Source organism: Oncorhynchus nerka, linkage group LG21 (genome assembly GCF_034236695.1).
Source record: "Oncorhynchus nerka isolate Pitt River linkage group LG21, Oner_Uvic_2.0, whole genome shotgun sequence".
Taxonomy (NCBI): domain Eukaryota; kingdom Metazoa; phylum Chordata; class Actinopteri; order Salmoniformes; family Salmonidae; genus Oncorhynchus; species Oncorhynchus nerka.
In genome coordinates, this window is record NC_088416.1 from 9,273,890 (window position 1) to 9,300,119 (window position 26,230).

Consider the following 26,230-nt stretch of genomic DNA (forward strand, 5'->3'; position numbering starts at 1 on the left):
CAGCAAAATGCACAAATCATTATTTTTTTTTTATTTTTTACAAAACATAGAAGTGATACTAGGGAAACACCAGATCATCCTAAAGCTTCATATTTTTCCATTGTAATGTTATTTCAAAGCCCATTTGTGTCTTTAACGGCGACTTGGCTAACGACTTGTGGAGTCACTGTGGAGTTAACAGAGCATTGTAGGAGCCATGTGAGCTGCATGTGTGTCAGCCAGCAGGGGGTGTGCTTAGCTAGCCAGCCTGCCACCAGAGGCTCTTTGTTGGTGAACCCCCCCCCCACACACACACACACACGCAGACACACACACACAGACACATGCACACAAATGAATGAGCACACACACTTGTGTTCTCATAATGCACTCTCCCTCACACACACACCCACCCACACACTCACCTACCCACCCATCCACTGTTCCCCACACACACACACACACCCACCCTCCCTCATCCCTTTCCTACACATCCACTCTGCAGGCAGACGCCTAAAAATGATGACCTTTGACAAGTAATGGTGCAGGGAGTGCTTCATGCGTGATTGGAGCAGATTGTTTTGGGCAAAATAACCACTTCATCTGAAGGAGTCCCCGGGGTGCGCCAGGCCAGACAGACAGAGACAGAGAAGAGATGTGAGTTAACCAGGAAAATGGATACATGTACCCAAAAATTAGCTCATGGAACTATATTAGACCAGATCAGCTGTCAAATGGCCGTTTATGGGTCTTATAGGGGGGAACAAAGTCTGGATTTTGGGGGTAATTATGTCCAGTTCAGAAAAAACCCTGGCCCTATTTATAAAGGCCAAAATGTAATGACAGGAATGTTAACAGGGCATATCTCGGCTTTGATATAGAGTAGCTAGTCGTGAGTGACCGCACAACACTAGCATGAGTGGACTGGGGGGTGGGGGGGGGCTGGTTGGTATATGGCTGGCCCAGTGCCCATAACATACTGTGTAAGGGAGATAACACTTTTACTATAGAGGAGAATGCTTTCAGTTGAGGGCTGAAACTCCTCGACTATTCTACCAACTGTTAAAGTTGGCTTGCCAATTCTTCCCTCTCCTAATGAAATGGCCTTCATCAGAGCATCAACTGCCATTTTCCAAGTACAGAACATGTTTCCATAAAGAGGGGTCAAAGTGGAAAGATCAGGTCAAAGGGTTACCTGCTTGACCGTTTCAGCTCCCTCTTCAACCCTCTCTTCTTCCTCTGGGGCAGGGATGGCTATGACCAGACTGGGCGGCTTCTTGCTCTTCAACCGGCTGTCTGATTGGCTGCCGTTAGGAGGAGGCTCCCCCCCTTCCTGTGACGCCATCCTTTCTGAGTTCTGAGGGCAAACAAGAGTAAAATTAATCAATGGCATGTTTGAGATGGAATCTTCTTCAAAGACAAAAACGTGCATTTCTTCTCCTCCTTAAAGAGATGTGAAACCAGCGGTGACCCTTTCTTTCTTTCCATTCCTCACAACCCTCATATCACCTCTATTTCCCCGTAGCCTACAACTTCCACTTTCATTCTCAACTTGCGCAAATGTGGCTCCATTTACAAAGACTGATGTACTCAGACACGTCCTACTGAAAAGACAAACAACACTGACAGGCACTTCGAACCATTCAGGATCTAATTGAAGTAGCGACTTTAGCACAAACATATTATCCAAATGACAAAGGACTAGAGGAACTCCTATCTGCAACAAGGAAGGACACATTGCCCTGCTGAAAAGAACCTATCACACGTGTGTATAGGGAAGGGAAACCACTGGATTTGAACAACATCCTTTTTCCATGTAAAAGCCCATCACCTAAACCATTTTTTTAAAAACACAAAAGTAGCCCGCCACAGCACACACGAAAGCAGCGCAACCAGACTCTAGCTGTCCCAACACCATAAAATCCGATGCCTGGACATCTCCATCTAACTCCACAGATATAGGCTAAAGAATATATATTATATGTGCGCATTTGGGCATGCTACTGTGTCTTAAATACACACACTATATGTAGACTAGGTCAGTGGGTCAAGCTGGAAAGAAACCCTATATGATAACTCTTGTCACAACAGAGGCATAACCCTAGTCTCATTCCCCAGGGTAGCGTTCATTAGACACCAAACAAAAGGAAACCGACTGAAACAGGGAGAGACTACCAGGTTTTGGCCAATAAGAAACGCTCATTCTTGTTTTCTGTTGCAAAGCGTTTAAGCATTTTCCTTTGCACGCCCTAATGAACAAGACCCAGCAATGTGAGGGAATAGGAGCCTGGCGCACTAGCCTAGCCCTACTCTTGGGTAACAGTCGCTGACCGGCACTACTTAAACAATATCCATCTCACTGGGGCCCAGTAGGTCCTGAGAGAGAAGCCTGCCTTTTCCGCCACATACATAACAATATCTATTGAAGGAAAACACTGCCTGTCCAAGCAAATATGCATTAGAAAAACGGCAGGTGTTTTTTTCCCCCATGTTAGTTTGATGAGATCCTGGACGAGACCCCATAAATCAGTTACATTAGCAACCCTGTGTGTTAACAACCCTTCTATGCAATTTAGTAATGGTCACCCAAACACTTGTCTCCGTACTAGTACCATCATTCTTATTTGACATGCAATTAGTTAAAGGGCTCTGGAGGGCCGCTACCCTGAATGAGTTAACAATAGGTTTTCTGTAGGGGCTGTGACCTCGTCTGTAGGACGCCAGCCCGTCATTGGACAGAAGCATCGTGGTAGGAGCTTGAATGAATGCATGGTGTCAGGTTAAGTTGAGACTGAGGTGACCGAGACAATAGCTTGTTACTTGACAGTGCTAGTGGGGGTGTAGGCTGCAACATGTCATTCCTAGAAAGCACTCGCTGGGACACATTTTTAGAGAAAGAGCGAGAGAAAAAAAGAAAGAAAGAAAGAAAGAGAGATATCGCTAGCCTTAAAATTCTATCTATATATACTCCCCTACGTAATTCTTTGGTCAGTGAAGCTGAAACTTTAATTTGACTCTATACGGCAGCATTTTGGATTCGAGATCAAACACTTATGCATCTAGTTCTGTTATTAGTATTTGGACAAATTCCCTTACAGTGTCTTTCAGATTAATTTGTTTCCAAAATAAATGAATGGTAAATCATGTATTGTGTAATTTAGGACTCACTTCTAATTGTAAATAAGAAAACAATATTTCTCTGAACAATTCTACATTAATGTGGATGCTACCATGATTACGGATAATCATGAATGAATCGTGAATAATGATGAAAGTTACAGAGGCATAAATATCATAAACCCCCCCCCCCCACAAAAAAAAATGCTAACCTCCCGTTACTGGTAATGGTGAAAGGTTAGTATGTCTTGGGGGTATGATCTTTGTGCCTGGTATGATCTTTGTGCCTCTCACTCATCATTATTCATGACTAGATTACACTGTTTGGATTTAGACAGCCTGCCCAAGCATTTTCTATGCAGAAACATCCCTGTATAGACCTTCCAGCAAAGCGAACTTAAATGTTGTCCTGCAATGATTAATGGACTGACAAGCCATGTGCACAGGAAGACCATCATTAAGTGTTTACATACAGTAACACCATGCAACAACTATCTCTGAAAGCAACCCCGAGTCCCTCATCTCTAAATGAGATGTTACTTAAGGACCACAGTGGAAATAAGTCGTCAACCATTGTGTTCACCCTCGAAGATTCTTAAATCAAGTGCATCATTTTGTAGGTGTACCTTTCAAATGATCAAATAAACTAAACGCAACTAAAAAATACATTCAATATCAGTACAGAGGCCTACCTTTCTTATCTGCTCAAAGCCACAACCATAATCATGCCTTCCTGTCCCCAGCTTCAAGTCTCCGTTAGAAATCATCATCATCGGCCTCTGGACCCCCACTCAGAGCTCAATTAGTCCTCATTCTTCAGGCTTCTTGAATTGTGTCATTGTATCGTTTCAGGATTGCAATATTCCTACAGCGGTATTCTCCCTGGTCAATACGTGTCCATTATAGATCTAGTCAAGGTCTCGAAACCTTGGAGTTGCAATAGGAAAATAAAGGGCCTTGGTGTCAGCGTCGGGGAACGGCAAGCAGGAGGGCAATCTGACACCAGTCGAGTCAATGGCAATCAAGCCCGTGGCTGTGAGAGCAGAATAGTACAGAGACACATTGGGGGATGGGAGAACTCATATGTTCCTATGGGACCGGGTCAGGCCCACACCCTCTCACATAATGAAATATCCAAGGCTTTCACTAATGGAGGGGTTTTAACAGTGTGGTGCCGTGCTTTAGTGGCAGACAGTTGCTAGCCGCACAGTCTGTCAATGTGGAGAAGGCTTTTATCGTTTCCGCCGGGAGACAGTCAAAGGAGTGAGTCAGGGCGGTGTTGTTTTGGTAGAGTGGAGAAAGAGAGAGATCAGTCTCATTGTTGACATTGTCTCATTGGGAGTCACATTCTACATGCATGGGCCTACGGAAATAATACTCGCAACGTCTATCCTCTGCATACTGGATTGCCCATCTTTATGTAGATCTTTGTGATATTAATCCTATATCTTCAGCCATATTTTAACAATTATGAGTCAATCAATATCAACACCATCCATAACAGATAATGTAGTGTGGAGATGACAGATTACCAGAACCAGAATAGCCAAAACTCAGAGGTTTTCCCAGATTGCTCACTGAGATTACCCTGTTGATGACAATGAGAGTTTTGACACATCTATTAGGACAATACCTATGTGACTGGTAGCATGAACAACAGTCAACACCTATTCTAAGCCAATACTATAACAATAGCCTGGTTGTCTTGCCAACAGATCTTGGATAGGATAACAATAGGTCAATGACCGACCTGCGATGTGGGTTGGGTTTTCTATAAATTGTGTCATCATAGTTTTTCCCCTCCACAGCCAGAATACATTTAGGGAGATTACCGAGCAACATAGAAGTGATTTTCAGGCAATACTGGAACACTGCGCTTCATCATCTGCAGTCCCCAGGGAAACAACAGCTCCAGGATTATGATTTCCTCACAGGGGGGGATTTTTGTGTTGCTGCACATTCAGATGTTGACTGAAGATTAACCCAATCGTTAGAGAGCGAGTGAAAAAGCATGATAGTAGCTACTAGATGGTGGCATAAGGGTATGTTTTCTTGATCAATATGGAACATTTGTAACAAATGATTAACTGAGTCCAGAGGGAGTCTCACTCACACGGTAGTCTGGGAATAGCAGACGTGACAACACAGCCCAAGGCTTCCACAGTAACTCCCAGCACACGGAGCACAGTACTGTAGATTGTTAGTTCCCAGTCTCTCTCTCTGCCACTCAAACATCCTGAGTGGGAACTCAAACACAGTGTCACAATAGTCTTGTAAAAGAAAAAGTGACAACACAGCTCATGATGACATACATTGAGTGTACAAAACATTAAGAATACCTTCCTAATATTGAGTTGCAACCCCCGCCCCCTTTGTCCTCAGAACAGCCTCGATTCGTCGGGAGCATGGACTCTACGAGGATGCCGGCACATGTCGACTCCAATGCTTCCCACAGTTGGGCAGTGGACCATTCTTGATACACACGGAAACTGTTGTGGGTGGAAAACCCAGCAGCGTTGCTGTTCTTGGCACAAACCGGTTCACCTGGCACCTACTACCATACCCCGTTAAAATATTTTGTCTTGCCCATTCACCCTCTGAATGGCGCACATACACAATCCATGTCTCAATTGTCTCAAGGCTTTAAAATAATTTTAGGACCTGTCTCCTCCCCTTCATCTACGCTGATTGAAGTGCATTTAACAAGTGACATCAATAACGGTTCATAGCTTTCAACTGGTCAGTCTGTGTCATGGAAAGAGCATGTGTTCTTAATGTTCTGTGCACTCAGTGTACACACTAATTCCAAGTCCCAGCCCAGTCACACATCCCAGTAACGACTCACAAATGTGTATTGACACTCCTCAGGGTGACAACCATAGTGCTCCTATCACATGACTCATGTATCACAAGCTCCCACACTCCCAGTCTCTCTCTCCACTTCAAAAAATCTAAACTAATCTGTCCAATTCTTTACATTGGGCCAGTGTTGAGAGTGGAGCTCTTGAAGATGTCATGACTGTGAGCAGGGTCACTGTGAGCAGGGTCATTGTTATTAGGACACACACACAAAGGTATACATTTTGCAACTGAAAACGAAAAACGTCTTATGGGACAAGCACCAGTTAGCCCCTCCCTGTTTCAGTCTGGTTTCTTTTGTTGGGTGCCTAATGAACATGACCCTGGCCTTAAGTCAATAGCAGATTAGCGTCAATGCTTCATTTCCGTACATGGTGTTTGGTGCCATTGTGTGTTCCTGTACAAGTGTGTGTGAGTGTGTATCCTGCGAAAGTGCGTGTCTGTCACCAAGCCCCTATAGCCCACAGAGTGCTACTGTTGTATGTTAACGTGACGCCAAGCACAGCTGCCACCGCACACCACAGCCCTGGACACAGGCAGACAGGAATGTGCTTGTTCAGAAATGGCTAGGTTTGGTCGCCACCGGTGATAGCTAGTTACAGTTAGAAGTGGTAATGGCCTAGAGCCAAGTTCCCAAACAGACAAAGGCAAGGGCAGTCGGTCTCATGTTTCACTTTCTGTCATAGGCTTCAATGATGAACAGGTCAGCCCAAATACAGTACAGCCTGGGTGAGGTTAGCTACAAGTACCAGTCAAAAGGTTGGACACACCTACTCATTGAAGGGTTTTTCTTTATTTTGACTATTTTCTACATTGTTGAATAATAGTGAAGACATCAAAACTATGAAATAACACATATGGAATCATGTAGTAAGCAAAAAAGTGTTATATTAAAGTAGCCACCCTTTGCCTTGATGACAGCTGTGCACACTCTTGGCATTCTCTCAACCAGCATCATAAGGTAATCATCTGGAATGCGTTTCAATTAAACGGCGTGCCTTGTTAAAAACTTCTTACGGCTGCAATCCCGTTAACGGGATTGGTATGACAACAGCCAGTGAAAGTGCAGTGCGACAAATTCAAAACAACAGAAATCTCATAATTAAAATTCCTCAAACATACATGTATCTTATACCGTTGTAAAGGTAATCTTGTTGTTAATCCCACCACAGTGTCCGATTTCAAATAGGCTTTACAGCGAAAGCACCACAAACTATTATGTTAGGTCACCATCAAGCCACAGAAAAACACAGCCATTTTCCCAGCCAAAGATAGGAGTCACAAAAAGCACAAATAGAGATAAAATTAAATCACTAACCTTTGATGATCTTCATCAGATGACACTCATAGGACTTCATGTTACACAATAAATGTATGTTTTGTTTGATAAAGTTCATTTTTATATTAAATAATCTGAGTTTACATTGGCGCTTTACGTTCAGTAGTTCCAAAAACATCCAGTGATTTTGCAGAGAGCCACATCAATTTTACAGAAATACTCATCATAAATGTTGATGAAAATACAAGTGTTACAAATGGAATTATAGATATACCTCTCCTTAATGTAACCGCTGTGTCAGATTTCAAAAAAGCTTTACGGAAAAAGCAAACCATGCAACAATCTGAGAACGGCGCTCATGAATTTTTTTAAATTATCCGCCATGTTGGAGTCAACAGAAATCAGAAATAACATTATAAATATTCCCTTACCTTTGATGATCTTCATCAGAATGCACTCCCAGGAATCCTTTGATTTGTTCAATAATGTACATTATTTATGTCCAAGTAGCTACTTTTGTTAGGGTGTTTAGTACACAAATCCAAACGCTCGTGCAGATCCAGAACGTCAGACGAAAAGTTCAAAAAGTTATATTACAGGTCGTAGAAACATTTCAAACTAAGTATAGAATCAATCTTTAGGATGTTTTTGTCATAAATCTTCAATAACGTTCCAAGCAAAGAATTCCATTGTCTGTAGAATAGCCATGGAACGCAGGTCGCTCTCATGTGAAATGCGCGTGACCAGGACCTGGCTCTCTGCCAGACCACTGACTCAAAGAGCTCTCATCCAGCTCCACATCACAGTAGAAGCCTCACTCAAGTTTCTAAAGACGGTTGACATCTAGTGGAAGTGCAACTTGAACCATATCCCACTGTGTATTCGATAGGGCTGAGTTCAAAAACTACAAACCTCAGATTTCCCACTTCCTGTTTGGATTTTTTTCTCTGGTTCTTGCCTGCCATATGCGTTGTGTTATACTCACAGACATCATTCAAACAGTTTTAGAAACTTCAGAGTGTTTTCTATCCAAATGTACTAATAATATGCATATCTTAGCAACTGGGACTGAGGAGCAGGCCGTTTACTCTGGGCACCTTATTCATCCAAGCTACTCAATACTGCCCCTGCAGCCATAAGAAGTTGAAAGTTAATTTGTGGAATTTCTTTCCTTCTTAATGAGTTTGACCCAATCAGTTGTGATGTGACAAGCTGGGGAGGTATACAGAAGATGGCCTTATTTGGTAAAAGACCACGTTCATATTATGGCAAGAACAGCTCAAATAAGCAAAGAGAAATGACAGTCCATCATTACTTTAAGACATGAAGGTCAGTGTTCAATGCTGAACATTTTAAGAACTTTTAAAGTTTCTTCAAGTACAGTCGCAAAAACCATCGAGGGCTATGATGAAACTGGCTCTCATGAGGACTGCCACAGGAAAGTAAATGCTTCACAGAGTTCGAGTAACAGACACATCTCAACATCAACTGTTCAGAGGAGACTGTGTGAACCAGGCCTTCATGGTCAAATTGCTGCAAAGAAACCACTACTAAAGGACCAATAATAAGAAGAGACTTGCTTGGGCCAAGAAACATGTGCAATTGATATTAGACCGGTGGAAATCTGTCCTTTGGTCTGATGAGTCCAAATTTGTGTCTTTGTGAGACGCAGAGTAGGTGAAAGGATGATCTCAGCATGTGTGGTTCCCACCGTGAAGCATGGAGCAGGTGGTGTGTTAGTGATTGTCAGTGATTTATTTAGAATTTATTTAGAATTCAAGGCACACTTAACCAGCATGGCTACCAGAGCATTCTGCAGCGATACAGCATCCCATCTGGTTTGCACTTAGTGAGACTATAATTTGTTTTTTTAACAGGACAATGACCCCAAACACACCTCCAGGCTGTGTAAGGGCTATTTGACCAAGAAGGAGAGTGATGGTGCTGCATAAGATGACCTGGCCTCCACAATCACCTGACCTCAACCCAATTGAGATGGTTTGGGATGAGTTGGACTGCAGAGCGAAGGAAAAGTGCTCAGCAACTCATTCACGACTGTTGGAAAAGCATTCCTCATTAAGCTGGTTGAGAGAATGCCAAGAGCGTGCAAAGCTGTCATCAAGGCAAAAGGGTGGCTACTTTGAAGAATCTCAAATATAATATATATTTAGATTTGTTCTACACTTTTTTGGTTACAACATAATTCAACATGTGTTATTTCATAGTTTTGATGACTTCACTATTATGATTATTCTACAATGAGTAGGTGTGTCCAAACATTTGACTGGTACTGTACATGGCTACATGCTTAAGAGTGTCGGGTTCCAATTAACCTTCCTTTGTGTTCTATGCTAAGACTCTAAGACTAGATACCTATGCAGAAGTTTCACTTGTTGCTGTGAAATGCATGACAACATCCACTGAAGAATATACTGTAGCTTCAATGGCATCTTGTGCAGAGCAGCGCAGATGCTCAGCTTTACAATACATCCATTGTTCTCCATCACCTCTTCAATGAACACCAACTCTTGACACACAACATATACGTTTCAAAGTGCAGGAAACACAGCTGTTTCAAACAAATAACAAAAATGAAACCAGTTAAATACTGTATCACCACATATTTTGTCACTTGACATAATTGTCACACATTTGGAGCTGTGGAACAGCGTTCACACTTACTGCTCGCCTCGCCTCCAGAAATGGGTGTTGCCTGACGATCGGTCTCTGTTACCTCCAACCACTCGCAGCAGGGCGAAAGAGGAACGGCCCTTCAGATGATTGCCTCGTCTCCACATCCTGTGACCAGTAACATCTCTACCACCCTGATTGCTGCAACCTGAAAGAGCATTTGAACCACAAGTCAGAACATAGTAGATAAGTACCCACCAAGAACTTTGAGAGACTTGCGAGAGGCTCGAGATCTTGACAAATGTCAGACTTCAATAGATTTCAAAAGGACTTGCAAATTGCAAATTGCGCAATATGTCAATAGCATTCAAGATCTAACTTGCATGTGCATGGATGAACGGGCAAAAACAGTCATATCTTCATACCCGGGGGAAATCAATCGAATGGTGTAGGAAAGTAACTTCAGAATGCATCGATACATCAGTGTAGCAACTGAAATCACCCCTCACTCTTGTCCACCTAAACACAATGTGTGTGGTAATGACATTGCTCAAATGGCTAGTTCTTTCTTGTGATCAAATAGTTGAACTTTTGTTGGGAAAAATACAGTAGTATGCCAGGTTATTTGACCTCAAAAGCTATGAGACCCTCTTCTGTCATTTTGAGCAATTGAAAGCTTCTCAGAGAAACTACAGAATTCTTGTGAGTGATTTGACACAGTATTCTTGGTTAGTGTTCTACTGTAGCTGGACAGGAAATGTGTATTCCCATGACAGAAGCTGAATCTGCACTTCCCAGAGCATGCATGCAGGTCCAAACTTGCATGGCGGGAAGCTTACCACAAGTATCACAGCTCCATCACCCCTACCGAGACCCCTAGCTGCCTTCAGGGGCCGTGAACGTTTTGAATAGACAAGACACCAAACGCAAAACAGGGCTACCTTTCAAACTAGATCCAACATAGACCGTGCTGATATCTCCCAGTTACACGGCATGTCATGTTTTTTTGGGCTTGTCGTGGGTGCAGCCGCATTAGAGAGCAGTACAGCACAAGGAGGAAGCCAGACAGCTAGACAGCCAGCCTCCAGCCTGTGGAATGAGTCTCTGGCTCACTCAGAAGATGAGAGCGACCTGGAGAAGACACAGAGGGATACTACGGGGTGTCTGTGATACACATTCCCCCAATATTCACAGACATTTAAGTCAGATCTCTTCCCTGGATCAGTGGGCATCAATTAGAAAATGGATGAGGCTTTGAACTTCCGATGCTCTGATGTTCATGAGAATCAAAGTTAACAATGTCAAAGTTCAAAGTGCCACGACCAGAGCGGCCTTGCCTCCTTTCAGGTTGAGGCCCTTTTCCTGTGTCGTGTCGAAGAGAAAGATGATGTGTCAGACAGTATGGAAGCTGAATTTGCATAAGTTGGCATTACCACGACGTAGCAGGAAAAAAATCCCAATGAGCCCACAGATACTACTGGGAAGAGGCCTGTTGCTAGGAGAGACTCAAAGCTGATGCTTTCTGGCAGGCATGTTGTGGCACAACAGTTGAGAACTGGAGCTGAAACCTAGGAGGGGCAGTGGGATTGCAAGCATGACTCAATAGAATCCAATGGGGAGGAAAGACAGAATGGACGACTGTAGGCCTGAATGGTCATTATCCAGTTTCAATCCAACCATGTCATTGGGATGAATTACCTGACGCATGAAAAAATATGTCACGACTGGGCTGAAATGGCAGGACAGTTTTATAGATGTCGACAAACAATTTGTTTGTTCGATATGGTCTAGGATCTTTGTGTGTTGATAAAATGTATTATGCTAGCAATGGCTGTGGAAACACCTTCATGCACAAATATTATAAAATATATACATGACAAGGTATGGGTGGTAAACAGATGATCGCCCTATTTGGTAAAAGACCAAGTCCATATAATGGCAAGAACAGCTCAAATAAGCAAAGAGAAATGACAGTCCATCATTACTTTAAGACATGTAGGTCAGTCAATACGGAAAATGTCAAGAACTTTGAAGGTTCCTTCAAGTGCAGTCGCAAAAGCCATCAAGCGCTATGATGAAACTGGCTCTCATGAGGACCAGTCACCTCTGCAGCAGTTCATTAGTTACCAGCCTCAGAAATTGCAGCCCAAATAAATGCTTCACAGAGTTCAAGTAACAGACACATATCAACATCAACTGTTCAGAGGACACTGCGTGAATCAAGCCTTCATGTTCAAATTGCTGCAAAGAAACCACTACTAAAGGACAGCAATAATAAGAAGAGACTTGCTTGCGCCAAGAAACACGAGCAATGGACATTAGACCAGTAGAAATCTGTACTTTGGTCTGAAGAGTCCAAATGTGATATTTTTGCTTCCAACCGCCGTGTCTTTGTGAGACGCAGAGTAGGTGAACGGATGATCTCAGCATGTGTGGTTCCCACCGTGAAGCATGGAGGAGGAAGTGTGATGGTGCTTTGCTGGTGACACTGACAGAGATTAATTTAGAAATCAAAGCACACTTAACGAGCATGGCTACCAGAGCATTCTGCAGAGATACGCCATCCCATCTGGTTTGCGCTTAGTGGGACTATCATTTGCTTTTCAACAGGACAATGACCCAAAACACATCTCCAGGCTGTGTAAGAGCTATTTGACCAAGGAGAGTGATGGAGTAGTGCATCAGATGACCTGGCCTCCACAATCACCCAACCTCAACCCAATTGAGATGGTTTGGGATGAGTTGGAATGAGTGAAGGAAAAGCAGCCAGAAAGTGCTCAGCATATGTGGGAAGTCCTTCAAGACTGTTGGAAAAGCATTCCTCATGAAGCTGGTTTAGAGTTGCTACTGTCTATATACATAGACTTGAAATCACTAGCCACTCTATACCGCTCTGACATTGCTCATCCATATATTTTATTATTCTTAATTACATTCCTTTACTTAGATTTGTGTGTTTTGGGTATATGTTGTGAAATCGTTTGATAATAATGGTTAGATATTACTGCACTGTCGGATCTAGAAACACAAGCATTTCGCTCCACCTGCAATAACATCTGCTAAACACGTGTATGTGACCAATAAAATGTGATTTGATTTGAGAATGCCAAGAGTGTGCAAAGCTGTCATCAAGGCAAAGGGTGGCTACTATGAAGAATATAACATATATTTTGATTTGTTTAACACTGTTTTGGTTACTACATGATTCCATATGAGTTATTTCATAGTGTTGACGTCTTCACTATTATTCTGCAATGTAATAATAGTAAAAATGAAGACAAATCCTTGAATAAATAGGTGTTCTAAAACTTTTGACTGGTACTGTACATACACATACAGTGGGCTCCAAAATTACTGGCACCCCTGACTGTCAATGCACAAAACACTTTACTTAAAAAAATATAAACAATATAATTATAGAGATGAACTCAAAATACCAACATGTGAGAAATACTGTACTTGATTAATGTTTCAATGGAACCAACCAAAATCATACAATTATTTAATACAAAATACATTTAACCAAATCAAGGTTTCATAATTATTGGCACTCCTCATTTAGTACTTAGTGCAACCACCTCTGGCAAGGATAACAGCATAGAGTCTTGTCCTGTAATGTTTGACAAGGTTCAGGAACACATTTGGAGGGATTTTGGACCATTCCTCTATGCAGATCCTCTCCAGATCCTTCACATTCTTGGGTTTGCGCTTATCAACTGCCCTCTTCCACTCAGCCCACAGGTTTTCCATTGGATTGAGGTCCGGCGACTGAGATGGCCATGGCAGAACATTGATTTTGCTGTCATAGAACCTATTCTGTGTGGATCTTGAGGTATGTTTCAGGTCATTTTGTTGGAAAGTCCAAAACACATCTTTAGAATTTTTTAATAATTGCCCTGACAGTGCTCAGTGGTATATTCAATCGTTTGTGGATCTTGTAGCCATTACCGGGTTTATGAATGTCTACGACCATCTGTCTCTTTTGAACTGACAGTTCTCTTATTTTCTTCATGGTGTTGGATGACAAAGGGTTATTGCATGCGTGTTACCTCATTTTTATACCCTAGTGAAACAGGAAGTGATGTAAATGGCTCAATATAGTTCCTTAAGACTTACATAAACTTAAATAAGTGGAATTTAAATTGTGGTTTAATTTGAGTAGATGTTAATTACAATCATATTTAAGGGTGCTATTAATTGTGAAACCTTGATTTGGAGGATATTGATTTTTAATTAAATCAATAAATGATTTTCGTTGGTTGCATTGAAACATTAATAAAGTACAGTATTTCTCACATGTTGGTATTTTGAGTTTATCTCTATAATTATATTGTTTATATTTGTTTAAGCATTATTTGTGCCAGCAATTTTGGAGCCCACTGTACATACATACATACCACACATACAGCGCATTAGGAAAGTACTGACTTTTTCCACATTTTGTTACAACATTCTAAAATGGATTAAATAGTGTTTGTCCCTCATCAATCGACACATAATACCCCATAATGCCAAAGCAAAAACAGGTTTTTAGAATGTATTAAAAATAAGAAACTGAAGTATCACATTTACATAAGTATTCAGACCATTTACTCAGTACTTTTGTTGAAGCAACTTTGGCAGCGATTACAGCCTCGAGTCTTCTTGGGTATGACGCTAACAGCTTGGCACACCTGCATTTGGGAAGTTTCTCCCATTCTTCTCTGCAGATCCTCTCAAGCTCTGTCAGGTTGGATGGGGAGCCTCGCTGCACAACTATAGGTCTCTCCAGAGATGATTGATTGGGTTCAAGTCCGGGCTCTCGCTGGGCCACTCAAGGACTTGTCCCGAAGCCACTCATGCGTTGTCTTGGTTGTGTGCTTAGGGTCATTGTCCTGTTGAAAGGTGAACCTTCGCCCCAGTCCGAGGTCCTGAGCGCTTTGGAGCAGGTTTCCATCAAGGATCTCTCTGTACCTTGCTCCGTTCATCTTTCCCTCAATCCTGACTAGTCTCCCAGTCCCTGCCGCTGAAAAACATCCACACAGCATGATGCTGCCACCACCATGCTTCACCGTAGGGATGGTGTCAGGTTTCCTCCAGACCTGACGCTTGGCATTCAGGCCAAAGAGTTCAATCTTAGTTTCATCAGACCAGAGAATCTTGTTTCTCATGGTCTGAGGGTCTTTAGGTGCCTTTTGGCAAACTCCAAGCGTGCTGACATGTGCCTTTTACTGAGGAGTGGCTTCCGTCTGGCCACTCAACCACAAAGGCCTGATTGGTGGAGAGCTGCAGAGCTGGTTGTCCTTCTGGGAGTTTCGCTCATCTCCATAGAGGAACCCTGGAGCTCTGTCAGAGTGGCCATTGGGTTAATGGTCACCTCCCTGACCAAGGCCCTTCTCCCCTGATTGCTCAGTTTGGCCGGCCGGCCAGCTCTAGGAAGACTCTTGGTGGTTCCAAACTTCTTCCATTTAACAATGATGGGGGCCAATGTGTTTTTGGGGACCTTCAATTGCTGCAGAAATGTTTTGGTACCCTTCCCCAGAACTGTGCCTCAACACAATCTTGTCTCGGAGCTCTACGGACAATTCCTTCAACCTCATGGCTTGGTTTTTGCTCTGACATGCACTGCACATGTCAACTGTGGGACCTTAGACAGGTGTGTGCCTCTCCAAATTATGTCCAATCAATTGAATTTACCACACGTGGACTCCAATCAAGTTGTTTAAACATCTCAAGGATGATCAATGGAAACAGGATGCACCTGATCTCAATTTCAAGTCTCGCGGCAAAGGGTCTGAATACTTATGTAAATAAGGTATTTGTTTTTTTTATTTTTAATACATTTGCAAAATATTCTAAAAACCTGTTTTTGCTGTGTCATTATGGGGTATTGTGTGTAGATTGATGAGGAAAATGTTTTATTTAATCCATTTTAGAATAAGTCTGTAGTGTAACAAAATGTAGAAAAAGTCAGTGTCTGAATACATTTGTTTAATGTACTGTATTTAAATAACCATCATATGGAAGTCAACTTGGAGTTACACAACGATATGTTGTGTGGTCCTCCCACTACGACTTGGGAAAGCATGTCGTTTGTTAGGCTACAGATTAAACACTGTAAATGACTGAACACAGGGTGGTGAAAGTGCACGGTGATGAGCTTGATACTCCTTTTCAATAAATGTCAACAGTCTTATTTTAATGACAAGATGATGGCTGCCGTTTAACAGATAAAAAATGATCTTGCTCTTAACCATAATAATCTCATCACTGTATGTGCAAGCTGTTGGCTAGAGCACACAAGCCAAGACCCGAGTGGGAACACTTGCAATATAACGCAACAGTTTGTGACAAAACCATCAGTAAAGTTGAATATGCGATGGTCATTTTATTTTGGAACATGGGAATTTGACCGCAAAAGTCACATTTTTATCCTCAACAAGTCTGTTTGATGGAAACATCTCTGGTGGGAAAACAAGCGTATTTTTTTATGCAGCTTTTAGAATATTTGCATGAAAATCTGCTGACAATTGGATGAAAACCTAGCTATTGTATCACTTCTAAATGTTTGCAAATCTGGAAAACCAACCTTGTTTCTGATTCCCAGTCCAGTCCAGTCAACCATGACCATTTGACTTGTTCTGTGTCCCTACTGTGTCAACCTGCAGCCTAGGCATTTACATAGGTTCCACTTCGCTCTACTATGCTTCGTTAGCTTGACAGCAGGTGCACCTGTGGTGTAACAGAACTTACAGTTAAAGACGACTGATGCAGATGTTGTGGGTCAGTGGTTGCTTATCGACATTCTATTCTTTGTTCCCTCTGAAATGCACTACTACTACTATGCATAATTCAAAGGGAGAGATATGTAAGACTCCATTGTTTGAAACAGGAATGAATAAAATAGCACTAATGATAGCCTGCCTAATTGAGGAATGGATTGTTTATTGTAGGCCTGTCTTGAACTACTTATCTGCAGATTTCTACCAGTTTCTCAGCCCTGCAACAATGGTTGTTATAAACTAATGGTATACCAATCATTTCAGACTGGGTTAAAATGATATTTTAGCCTTCACATACAGATATAATACTCCTATCACACATTACTTTCTCACTATTTAACCACAAGAAGAAATGTTAACTCATGTACATTAATCGTACAGTTTACAGTCAGTGACGGTGTGGCAAACATCTTTCAAACGGCATGTTCGCGTATTCATATCATAACTTCCCAAACAAGATAAGAAAATTATGTAGCAACTATTTAACAATGTTGACCTGCATTTAACAGTGAGAGCCTGCATAATTCAGTAAAAAAAAAAAAAAACGATACTGTATCCTGTCGTGTCAACAAACCAAACCCTCCCACGTTTTCTGGAAAAATGGGAGACCAACGGGAATTCTAACGTGAAGCCAGTTAGCGGGCGTTTGACGGAAGTTGAACGAAGGTTTGTATGTGAAGATAAAATTGACACATTTTTACTAAAGGTAATTCTTTCCCCCCCCGGAGCAGCGGAATATGAATACGCACGTTAAAACGTGCTATGATGTCGTTTGCGGTCCTTTTGAGAATCCCAATTCCGATGTTGAAATAGTTCAAATGACTTTATAATTCATTTTAATGTGACTTCCTCACGCCTACACTTTCCCTATTGTTTCCCTATCTGAAACTCCGATAAGAGGACTGGTAAAAAAAAACACACACACATTGTGCCCACCTTTCGATCATAAACACATTTTGAAAAAAACTATTCAATGTTGGATGAGAAAAATAGGCTACTCACCTGTAAGGAAAAAAAATATATACGTTACTTTCATCAATGTTGCTCGGAATAAGATGCAATTTATGTTCCGAAAAATCATACAATGTTGCACCAACGTGTTACTTTCCTTCTCTCTCCAAATATCCTGATTTCGGCGGTGGGCGGAGACTAGACAGGACTAACATATCTGATAACTGACAGACACACACAGAAGTCAAGAATGGTTTAGAAATAATATGAATATAGTAGTTATGTCCGCAGCTGATGGACTGTAATCGTTTTCTACGTGTTGGCTATGTTTGCATGTTTGTTGTTTGTGCAAGGGCATAAATATAACTTGATCATATGGCTCTTTGAGTCCCGAAGCTTGGCACCCCTACCACAATGTGCCTAAATGACGCAATGAGGGGGGCATGAGACTTGCCCAGGAAAAGCAATACCTCCCCAAAAATCTAAAAGCAAACGAACATGAAAGTAACCCGTGTTGCTTATAGTAATATATGGAAAGGAAAAGTGTGAGAGGACTTCATTTGACATTTCCACCCAAGCAAGAGTTAACACAATCCCAGAAGAATCTCATCCAGATGAACATTGTCCAAAGGTTTTAAATAGAATGCATTGATTTATTGTCAAACTACAGGTTCATTTCCTAAAAAGGTCTGAATCAGATGCATTGCAGTGTTATAAATCTAATGTGCTATTATAATCTCTAATATAGTCTATTCATAATCTTATTAATGATTACACTCAATCCTTTATCCTCCATCCATTTGTAGAATTGGTTCTCCTAAATCTATGCCACTGAAATAAAATGTTAAAACGTTATGAATAAACATGGTTCTGACTTAAGACTTTTTTTCCTATCTGATTTCATATCACCATCTAGTGGTTGCTTCTGGCAGTCTATGAAACAAAGTTGAAGGAACCCATGAACATCATTTGATAGTTTTTTCCAGTTTATTACTAAGATCATTAAGCATGACAAATTATTCACTTTCAATTCAATAAACATAATCAAGTTTAAAACATATTCAGACTGAAATATTTGTTAAACAAAAATTCAGTAGGTATATTGAAATAATTATCATACATCCTTATATTGCAACGGAAATCACAAAATAAATTGATAAAGCATATTTTTCAATCAAAAATATATGCATGGACCATGTGTGATAATACTACCATGTTAGCTTCATTAAAGTAAGCCAAATTCCTCTGGCACATAATCCTCCCACAAACAATAGTTACTGCTTTGTTCCATTTGAAAATGTATCAATCATGTATCAATCTGCAACATACTGTAAAAGTCAACAGCAGTACAATCAACAGCTAGTAATCAGAGTATAAAAATACTTATTTCATTGTGTTGAAGAATGTACTTGTTCCGAATGCCACATCAGGGTTCTATTCAATAGGCACCAAACAAAATAAAACTGATTGAAACAGATGGGGGGGAACAACAACACACTACACGGACTTGTCCAATAAGAACCTCTCTTTCCATTGCAAGACGTTTTACCACAGTGTGCCCTAATGAATACAACCTTGTTCTTCAAGCTAGTTTGATTTTCATGTCATTTCTTGGTAATTAAGCCCCACATGGTAGATAAGATCCTCATGCATATATACTAGTGGTTTGTATTAAGCGCAAGAATTGAAAGGCCCCCTTTCTCAAATCACTAGAATAGCTTACTCATCAACTCGTTATTCACTAATCATATTCGTTACCCCACAACCACAAACTCTCTCACACCTAGACAGAGACACGCACACCTTTGGTTCATGGCAAACCACAACCGACCCGTCACCCACTACTAAAGGCAACCATCCTCAGTACATTAGCATCAAATACTGTGATGAGAAATTATACAGATTTTTTAATTTTATTTTTTTAAATGGGATTCAACATATCTCAACAAATCGAGTGATTTGCAATGTACATGATCCAAAGTGCTTGATTAGATCACAAGGATCAGTCATCAAAACCCCTTCATCTTTAGGCCACCTCGTATGCTAACTACAGTTTTTCTTCCTCTCCATCTTATGGTTCTCGGACCTTCGATTACACCCATTAACAAGGCATGGGGTATATTTAACTCAAACTAAGTACTAGTTGAATAAGTCCAGTAGAATGATTGATTCATTAGCAGCACATCAATAGAGGTGGGGTAAGGCGGCTGGTCTCCAATGGTTCCCCTTTAAAAATGTTCCACCACCTGTGGTTGGTTAAACACAGAAGGGGCGGGTGGAATGAGCCCCTTCCAATTGGTGGACGGGCAGCAGCGGCCATGTTGGGGTCCCACTACTGGATTAGTGTTGTTAGTGTGCTTCCCGTCCCCTGTAGTGGAGGGGTCAGTTGAGAAGGCTCAGAGGTCATCTTACAGCTTGGCCTGCAGGGGTTTCAGGTACTTGTGGTAGGACTCGTGGACCTAGAAGAGGGAAGGAGGGTCAATTTGAGTACTCTGCAGGTAGTCTCTTCCACCCACCGGCTCCCTCTCTCTGTTGGTAGCAATAGCCTTGGGACAAGGTTACTCTGCAGGAGACTTATTACTACAGCAAATCATTCATTAGATTGACATCTTTATGTAGGCAAACAACGCAATGAACACAGACATAATTTGGCTCTTGATCATAATCTGAAACAAATCCTTGTAAATGGTCTATTCATGTTCGTAATAACGAACTAAGGTAAAAACAAACAAAAAACGACGTGAAATCAACAGTAAATTCATTTTCTTAATCTCTGACTCTCTTTTTTTAAAGGCCCTCTCCATGAACTCTGACCTCTGTCTTGTTGAGAGGCGAGCGGCGGGCCCACTCGAACATGTGCTCATAGACGTTGCCGTCGTAGCGTCCCAGGACGGAGTTGAGCATTTCGTCGCGGTAGTCGAAGGCGTCAACCAGGGCCACGGCATTGGGCCTCAGCTGGGCCAGAAGGTCCTTCAGACGCTGGGACACCTGGGAGAGCTGGGGCACACTCAGGAGACCAGTCTGGAGTGAGGAAGGAAGGAACAGTCGGGTCATTATTGTTAAAGAGAATGTGTTCTCAATAAACAAGCAATAGGTAAAATATCCAAATGTCACGACGAACGAGTTAGAGCCTTTATATGTAGGATCAAATCAAACAAATCGGAAAGTTAGAGTAAGAAAACTGATTGCAGCATTACCACAAAAATGGAAGAGGCAAGTGGAAAAGGTAGGGAACTTGTTTGTCTGCCATATATTAAAAGATACAAATTGGCTGAAAGGAACTGGCATAAATAGAAAAATATACTAGTTTCATTTGAGGACAAAAATGTTGACAGCTGTGCCATACAGGTTGCCAAATAAATGGGAAGAGATTTTCGATGTACCGATTACATGGCACATGGTTTATGAACCTGTACATGAAACACTTGATTCAACAGAATTTTTCAATTTAAATTATTTTATAGAATTCTTGCCACCAACAGAATGCTACATGTTGTGCGAAGAGACCGAATCAATAGATCACTTTTCTGGTATTGCCCCTATGTAGCGTGTTCCTGGTCACAGGTTCAGGAATGGTTAAAAAAAGTATAATAATCAAGACATGCACTTAAAATTAACCTTACAAATATCAGTTTTGGTTGTTTTAGAAAGCCATAGTCAGTCAAATAATACTCATAGGAAAGGTTTTCATCTTTAACTCACAATCTGTGGATACTATACGATTAGAAAGGTCAAATTATATATCACACAGCACAATTGAAAAATATATGGCACATAGAAACCAAACGGGTTTGGGATTAAAGAGTTGATGTTTGGTAATGTATTACGGTTATGTGACTGCTTTATATAAAAGTACCATGTATATAAAATTTGTAAGCAAAAGCTTTTAAAAAATACATATATATTTGTACTCCAAAGAGGGGTGGTGATGAAGGGGTTAATACAATTTTTTTTAAATATACAAAAACAAGACAATCTTCCTTTAATAAGTGATACAAGTACGAGTGTAATACAATGTCTTGCTTAAAACATCATACATGACATTATAACAATTAATATAGATTTTGGTACGGGACCCACTTATGGACGCATTGAAATTCACACATTATTTTTCCATTTATTTAGTCCCTGTATTTTCCCCCTGGGAGTCTGTGATTGACAGTTGCCATGGTGGTGGTTACCTGGAGGAAGTCTCCGCTGTGCTGTTGGATGCCCTGGAGGGCATAGAGCAGGGCCAGGGTGCTGAGGACAGAGTGAACCCCAGTGTCTCCCATCTCCCCCAGCTTAGCTGCAAACAGCTTCACCACCACATAGTGACAGTGGGCCTGGACATGGAAAGGGAGGAGGAGAAGAGATGGAGGAGAGTTAAATGAGGACCAGAGAGAGGAGGAAAAGGAAATTGAAAGAGGGAAGCAGAGGGGAAGAGATAAGAGGGCTCCCTCCCAAAAAACAACACATTCCATATCCCAAGTTGGCAAGGTAACTTACATCAGAGGCTCTGACCAGGTCTATAGCGCTGTTGTTCCAGGCATCCTCCTGACTGACTCGCTTCTGTAGCTCCTGCTGAATACTCTTAGCTGCCATCTCAACCAGCCTAAAGACACAGAGGCATTGACATAGGAAACCTTTCAACAAAAACTGACGCATGGCTGTCCATAGAGTACAAGTACAATTCGTTGTGTGCTGGACTGGTGGACCATTTTTAGCTCAACCCATTGCATTGCCTGGCACCAACTAACACATTGCTCTGATTAAAAGTCTCTGCCATACAATGTACAGCCCTTTGGGACTTAACGAAGATCAGATATCTAAATGGGATCTATTACTATGACATTTTGGTTAGCTTGTAGGCCCACTTACTTGGCAGCTCGTAGTTTGTAAGCATCCACAAGGCTGGCCAGGTCATTGACGTTGACTACAGTGGATCGGGAGGACACAGACTGGGGCTGCAGTCTACGCTCCGACTCGTTCAGGTAGGACACGATGCCACTCAGCTGGTGGCCTGCCGACGCCTGCCGGTAGCTCTTTATCAAGAACCTGGGGAGTGAGGGATGCAAACACGTGAGTAAGACAGTGGAAGGGCACGAAGGTCACACACAGACAAGAACAAACACAAAGTAGAAATTGGCGATATGGCCAAAATATCATATCACTATAAGTTTCTAATTTTTGACGGTAATTGATGGCATTTTATGTTTTGGTTTAATAAAAGTTCCATATGCTTAATGAGTCATGCATGATCCTAGGGTGGCAACAAATACATTCTAAGTGGTTTTAAAAATGGGGCTCTCTCTCTTCTGATTGATTGTATAAAACAAACTTGAACCCAAAATAATTTCAGCCTTTTCATCAATTTCCTTCACTCATTTGCTATCATTTCCACACTGTCAAATATTTGTTTTGTCTTTGTATACCTCGATTGTGAAAAAGTAACTTTTCCTTTATGAAAATAATAATTCTCCTCTGACCATGTATTGTCAATGGATTCCATGGCAGTTTTTACTTTCGCCACAAAGGGCATTGTGCTGATTTCTAAGGTGCTTTTGGCACACCCACTGCCTCACAGACACTAGCCTATTCATCACACAAAATGACGTGGGCACACCTGAAGCTCTTGCTAGCAAATTATCAGATCTCAACTGTTAGCAGTCTCTTACTGCCGGTAAGAACGGACGATTGCAATCATTTTTTCAAGTAGCATCACTCAGTTATTGCACTTAACAAAGCAAGCATTGAAATACCATTATGTAAGGTAAAAATCCAAACCGTTCCATGCATTAATACTGGTATATAGTAAAACGCCATTTACCACCCAGCTCTAACTAAGTACACAAAAACTCATACACACCCATTCATTTGGTTCTATTCTCTCTCACTCCCCACGCAACTACTTTCCTCACCCTTTGCATTGTACACTTAGCAGTGCTTACACTGAACACACTCCCAGAAACATTTAGACAGTTAGATCGATGCTTTGTTGATAATTACTACCAATGATGTGCAGGGCGCAATATCACACATAGCTTTTAATACTAGGCTTATGTGCCCTGACTTGCAAGTTTTGGAATACATTGTAACGTGTGTTTATGTGAGCTGTAGAATGTGACTGAGGTTTTTGATTCAGCAAGGAAAGAATGTGTCCTTTAAGGGTGTGTGTGTGTGTGTGTGGGGGGGGGTGTTTGCGTCTGCATGTGTGCGTGCACAAGTGTGTGTGTGTGTACCTACCTAGCGGTCTGCAGCATCATGACGGTGTTCTCTCCCTCGTAGGTGCACGTGGGCACGAAGTTAACATAGATGTCTGGGAGGGCGCTGCAGCGGGAGTAGCCGTGCCCACCACACGCCATGCGACACACCTCGATGCCCGCGCTGGCCGTCCACGTGGTGAAGGCCTTCAGGCCCGCGGACAGGGCATGGAGCTGGGCACAGGTCAGGCGATGGCACAGGGTTATACAGTTATATTGACACAGGATGGTAGAGGATGGGTACAGTTATATTGACACAGGATGGTAGAGGATGGGTACAGTTATATTGACACAGGATGGTAGAGGATGGGTACAGTTATATTGACACAGGATGGTAGAGGATGGGTACAGTTATATTGACACAGGATGGTAGAGGATGGGTACAGTTATATTGACACAGGATGGTAGAGGATGGGTACAGTTATATTGACACAGGATGGTAGAGGATGGGTACAGTTATATTGACACAGGATGGTAGAGGATGGGTACAGTTATATTGACACAGGATGGTAGAGGATGGGCACAGTTATATTGACACAGGATGGTAGAGGATGGGCACAGTTATATTGACACAGGATGGTAGAGGATGGGCACAGTCATATTGACACAGGATGGTAGAGGATGGGCACAGGGCACAGTTATATTGACACAGGATGGTAGAGGATGGGTACAGTTATATTGACACAGGGCACAGTTATATTGACACAGGATGGTAGAGGATGGGTACAGTTATATTGACACAGGATGGTAGAGGATGGGCACAGTTATATTGACACAGGATGGTAGAGGATGGGCACAGGGCACAGTTATATTGACACAGGATGGTAGAGGATGGGTACAGTTATATTGACACAGGATGGTAGAGGATGGGCACAGTTATATTGACACAGGATGGTAGAGGATGGGCACAGTTATATTGACACAGGATGGTAGAGGATGGGTACAGTTATATTGACACAGGATGGTAGAGGATGGGCACAGTTATATTGACACAGGATGGTAGAGGATGGGCACAGTTATATTGACACAGGATGGTAGAGGATGGGCACAGTTATATTGACACAGGATGGTAGAGGATGGGCACAGTTATATTGACACAGGATGGTAGAGGATGGGCACAGTTATATTGACACAGGATGGTAGAGGATGGGTACAGTTATATTGACACAGGATGGTAGAGGATGGGCACAGTTATATTGACACAGGATGGTAGAGGATGGGCACAGTTATATTGACACAGGATGGTAGAGGATGGGCACAGTTATATTGACACAGGATGGTAGAGGATGGGCACAGTTATATTGACACAGGATGGTAGAGGATGGGCACAGTTATATTGACACAGGATGGTAGAGGATGGGCACAGGGCACAGTTATATTGACACAGGATGGTAGAGGATGGGTACAGTTATATTGACACAGGATGGTAGAGGATGGGCACAGTTATATTGACACAGGATGGTAGAGGATGGGCACAGTTATATTGACACAGGATGGTAGAGGATGGGCACAGTTATATTGACACAGGATGGTAGAGGATGGGCACAGTTATATTGACACAGGATGGTAGAGGATGGGCACATGGGCACAGTTATATTGACACAGGATGGTAGAGGATGGGCACAGTTATATTGACACAGGATGGTAGAGGATGGGTACAGTTATATTGACACAGGATGGTAGAGGATGGGTACAGTTATATTGACACAGGATGGTAGAGGATGGGCACAGTTATATTGACACAGGATGGTAGAGGATGGGCACAGTTATATTGACACAGGATGGTAGAGGATGGGTACAGTTATATTGACACAGGATGGTAGAGGATGGGTACAGTTATATTGACACAGGATGGTAGAGGATGGGTACAGTTATATTGACACAGGATGGTAGAGGATGGGCACAGTTATATTGACACAGGATGGTAGAGGATGGGTACAGTTATATTGACACAGGATGGTAGAGGATGGGTACAGTTATATTGACACAGGATGGTAGAGGATGGGTACAGTTATATTGACACAGGATGGTAGAGGATGGGTACAGTTATATTGACACAGGATGGTAGAGGATGGGTACAGTTATATTGACACAGGATGGTAGAGGATGGGTACAGTTATATTGACACAGGATGGTAGAGGATGGGTACAGTTATATTGACACAGGATGGTAGAGGATGGGTACAGTTATATTGACACAGGATGGTAGAGGATGGGTACAGTTATATTGACACAGGATGGTAGAGGATGGGTACAGTTATATTGACACAGGATGGTAGAGGATGGGTACAGTTATATTGACACAGGATGGTAGAGGATGGGTACAGTTATATTGACACAGGATGGTAGAGGATGGGTACAGTTATATTGACATATTGGGATGGTAGAGGATGGGTACAGTTATATTGACAC

At 42.0% G+C, this 26,230-nt stretch overlaps 2 protein-coding genes across 7 annotated transcripts in view; both read right to left on the reverse strand.

Moving 5' to 3' along the window:
- Positions 1–17,764, reverse strand: part of LOC115104412 (inactive rhomboid protein 2-like) — a 37,751-nt gene extending 19,987 nt beyond the window's left edge. For 3 of the 5 annotated variants that reach the window (XM_065006284.1, XM_065006281.1, XM_065006285.1), the window contains exons 1-4: positions 17,629–17,764; positions 16,434–16,576; positions 9,917–10,073; positions 1,175–1,336 (exon numbers count right to left, since the gene is read on the reverse strand). In XM_065006284.1, the coding sequence (XP_064862356.1) occupies positions 1,175–1,324 (150 nt within the window). In that variant the 5' untranslated portion in view covers positions 1,325–1,336; positions 9,917–10,073; positions 16,434–16,576; positions 17,629–17,764. Of the gene's footprint in view, positions 1–1,174; positions 1,337–5,209; positions 6,104–9,916; positions 10,074–16,433; positions 16,577–17,628 lie in introns of those variants that run through there. The other 2 variants (XM_065006282.1, XM_065006283.1) reach the window with 2 other exon arrangements.
- Positions 17,765–18,542: 778 nt separating this feature from the next.
- Positions 18,543–26,230, reverse strand: part of LOC115103807 (peroxisomal acyl-coenzyme A oxidase 1-like) — a 28,652-nt gene continuing 20,964 nt past the window's right edge. For both annotated transcript variants that reach the window (XM_029624767.2, XM_029624766.2), the window contains exons 9-14: positions 23,803–23,993; positions 22,438–22,614; positions 22,066–22,171; positions 21,759–21,902; positions 20,392–20,598; positions 18,543–20,036 (exon numbers count right to left, since the gene is read on the reverse strand). In XM_029624767.2, coding sequence (XP_029480627.1) covers positions 19,986–20,036; positions 20,392–20,598; positions 21,759–21,902; positions 22,066–22,171; positions 22,438–22,614; positions 23,803–23,993 — 876 coding nt within the window. In that variant the 3' untranslated portion in view covers positions 18,543–19,985. The remainder of the gene's footprint in view (positions 20,037–20,391; positions 20,599–21,758; positions 21,903–22,065; positions 22,172–22,437; positions 22,615–23,802; positions 23,994–26,230) is intronic.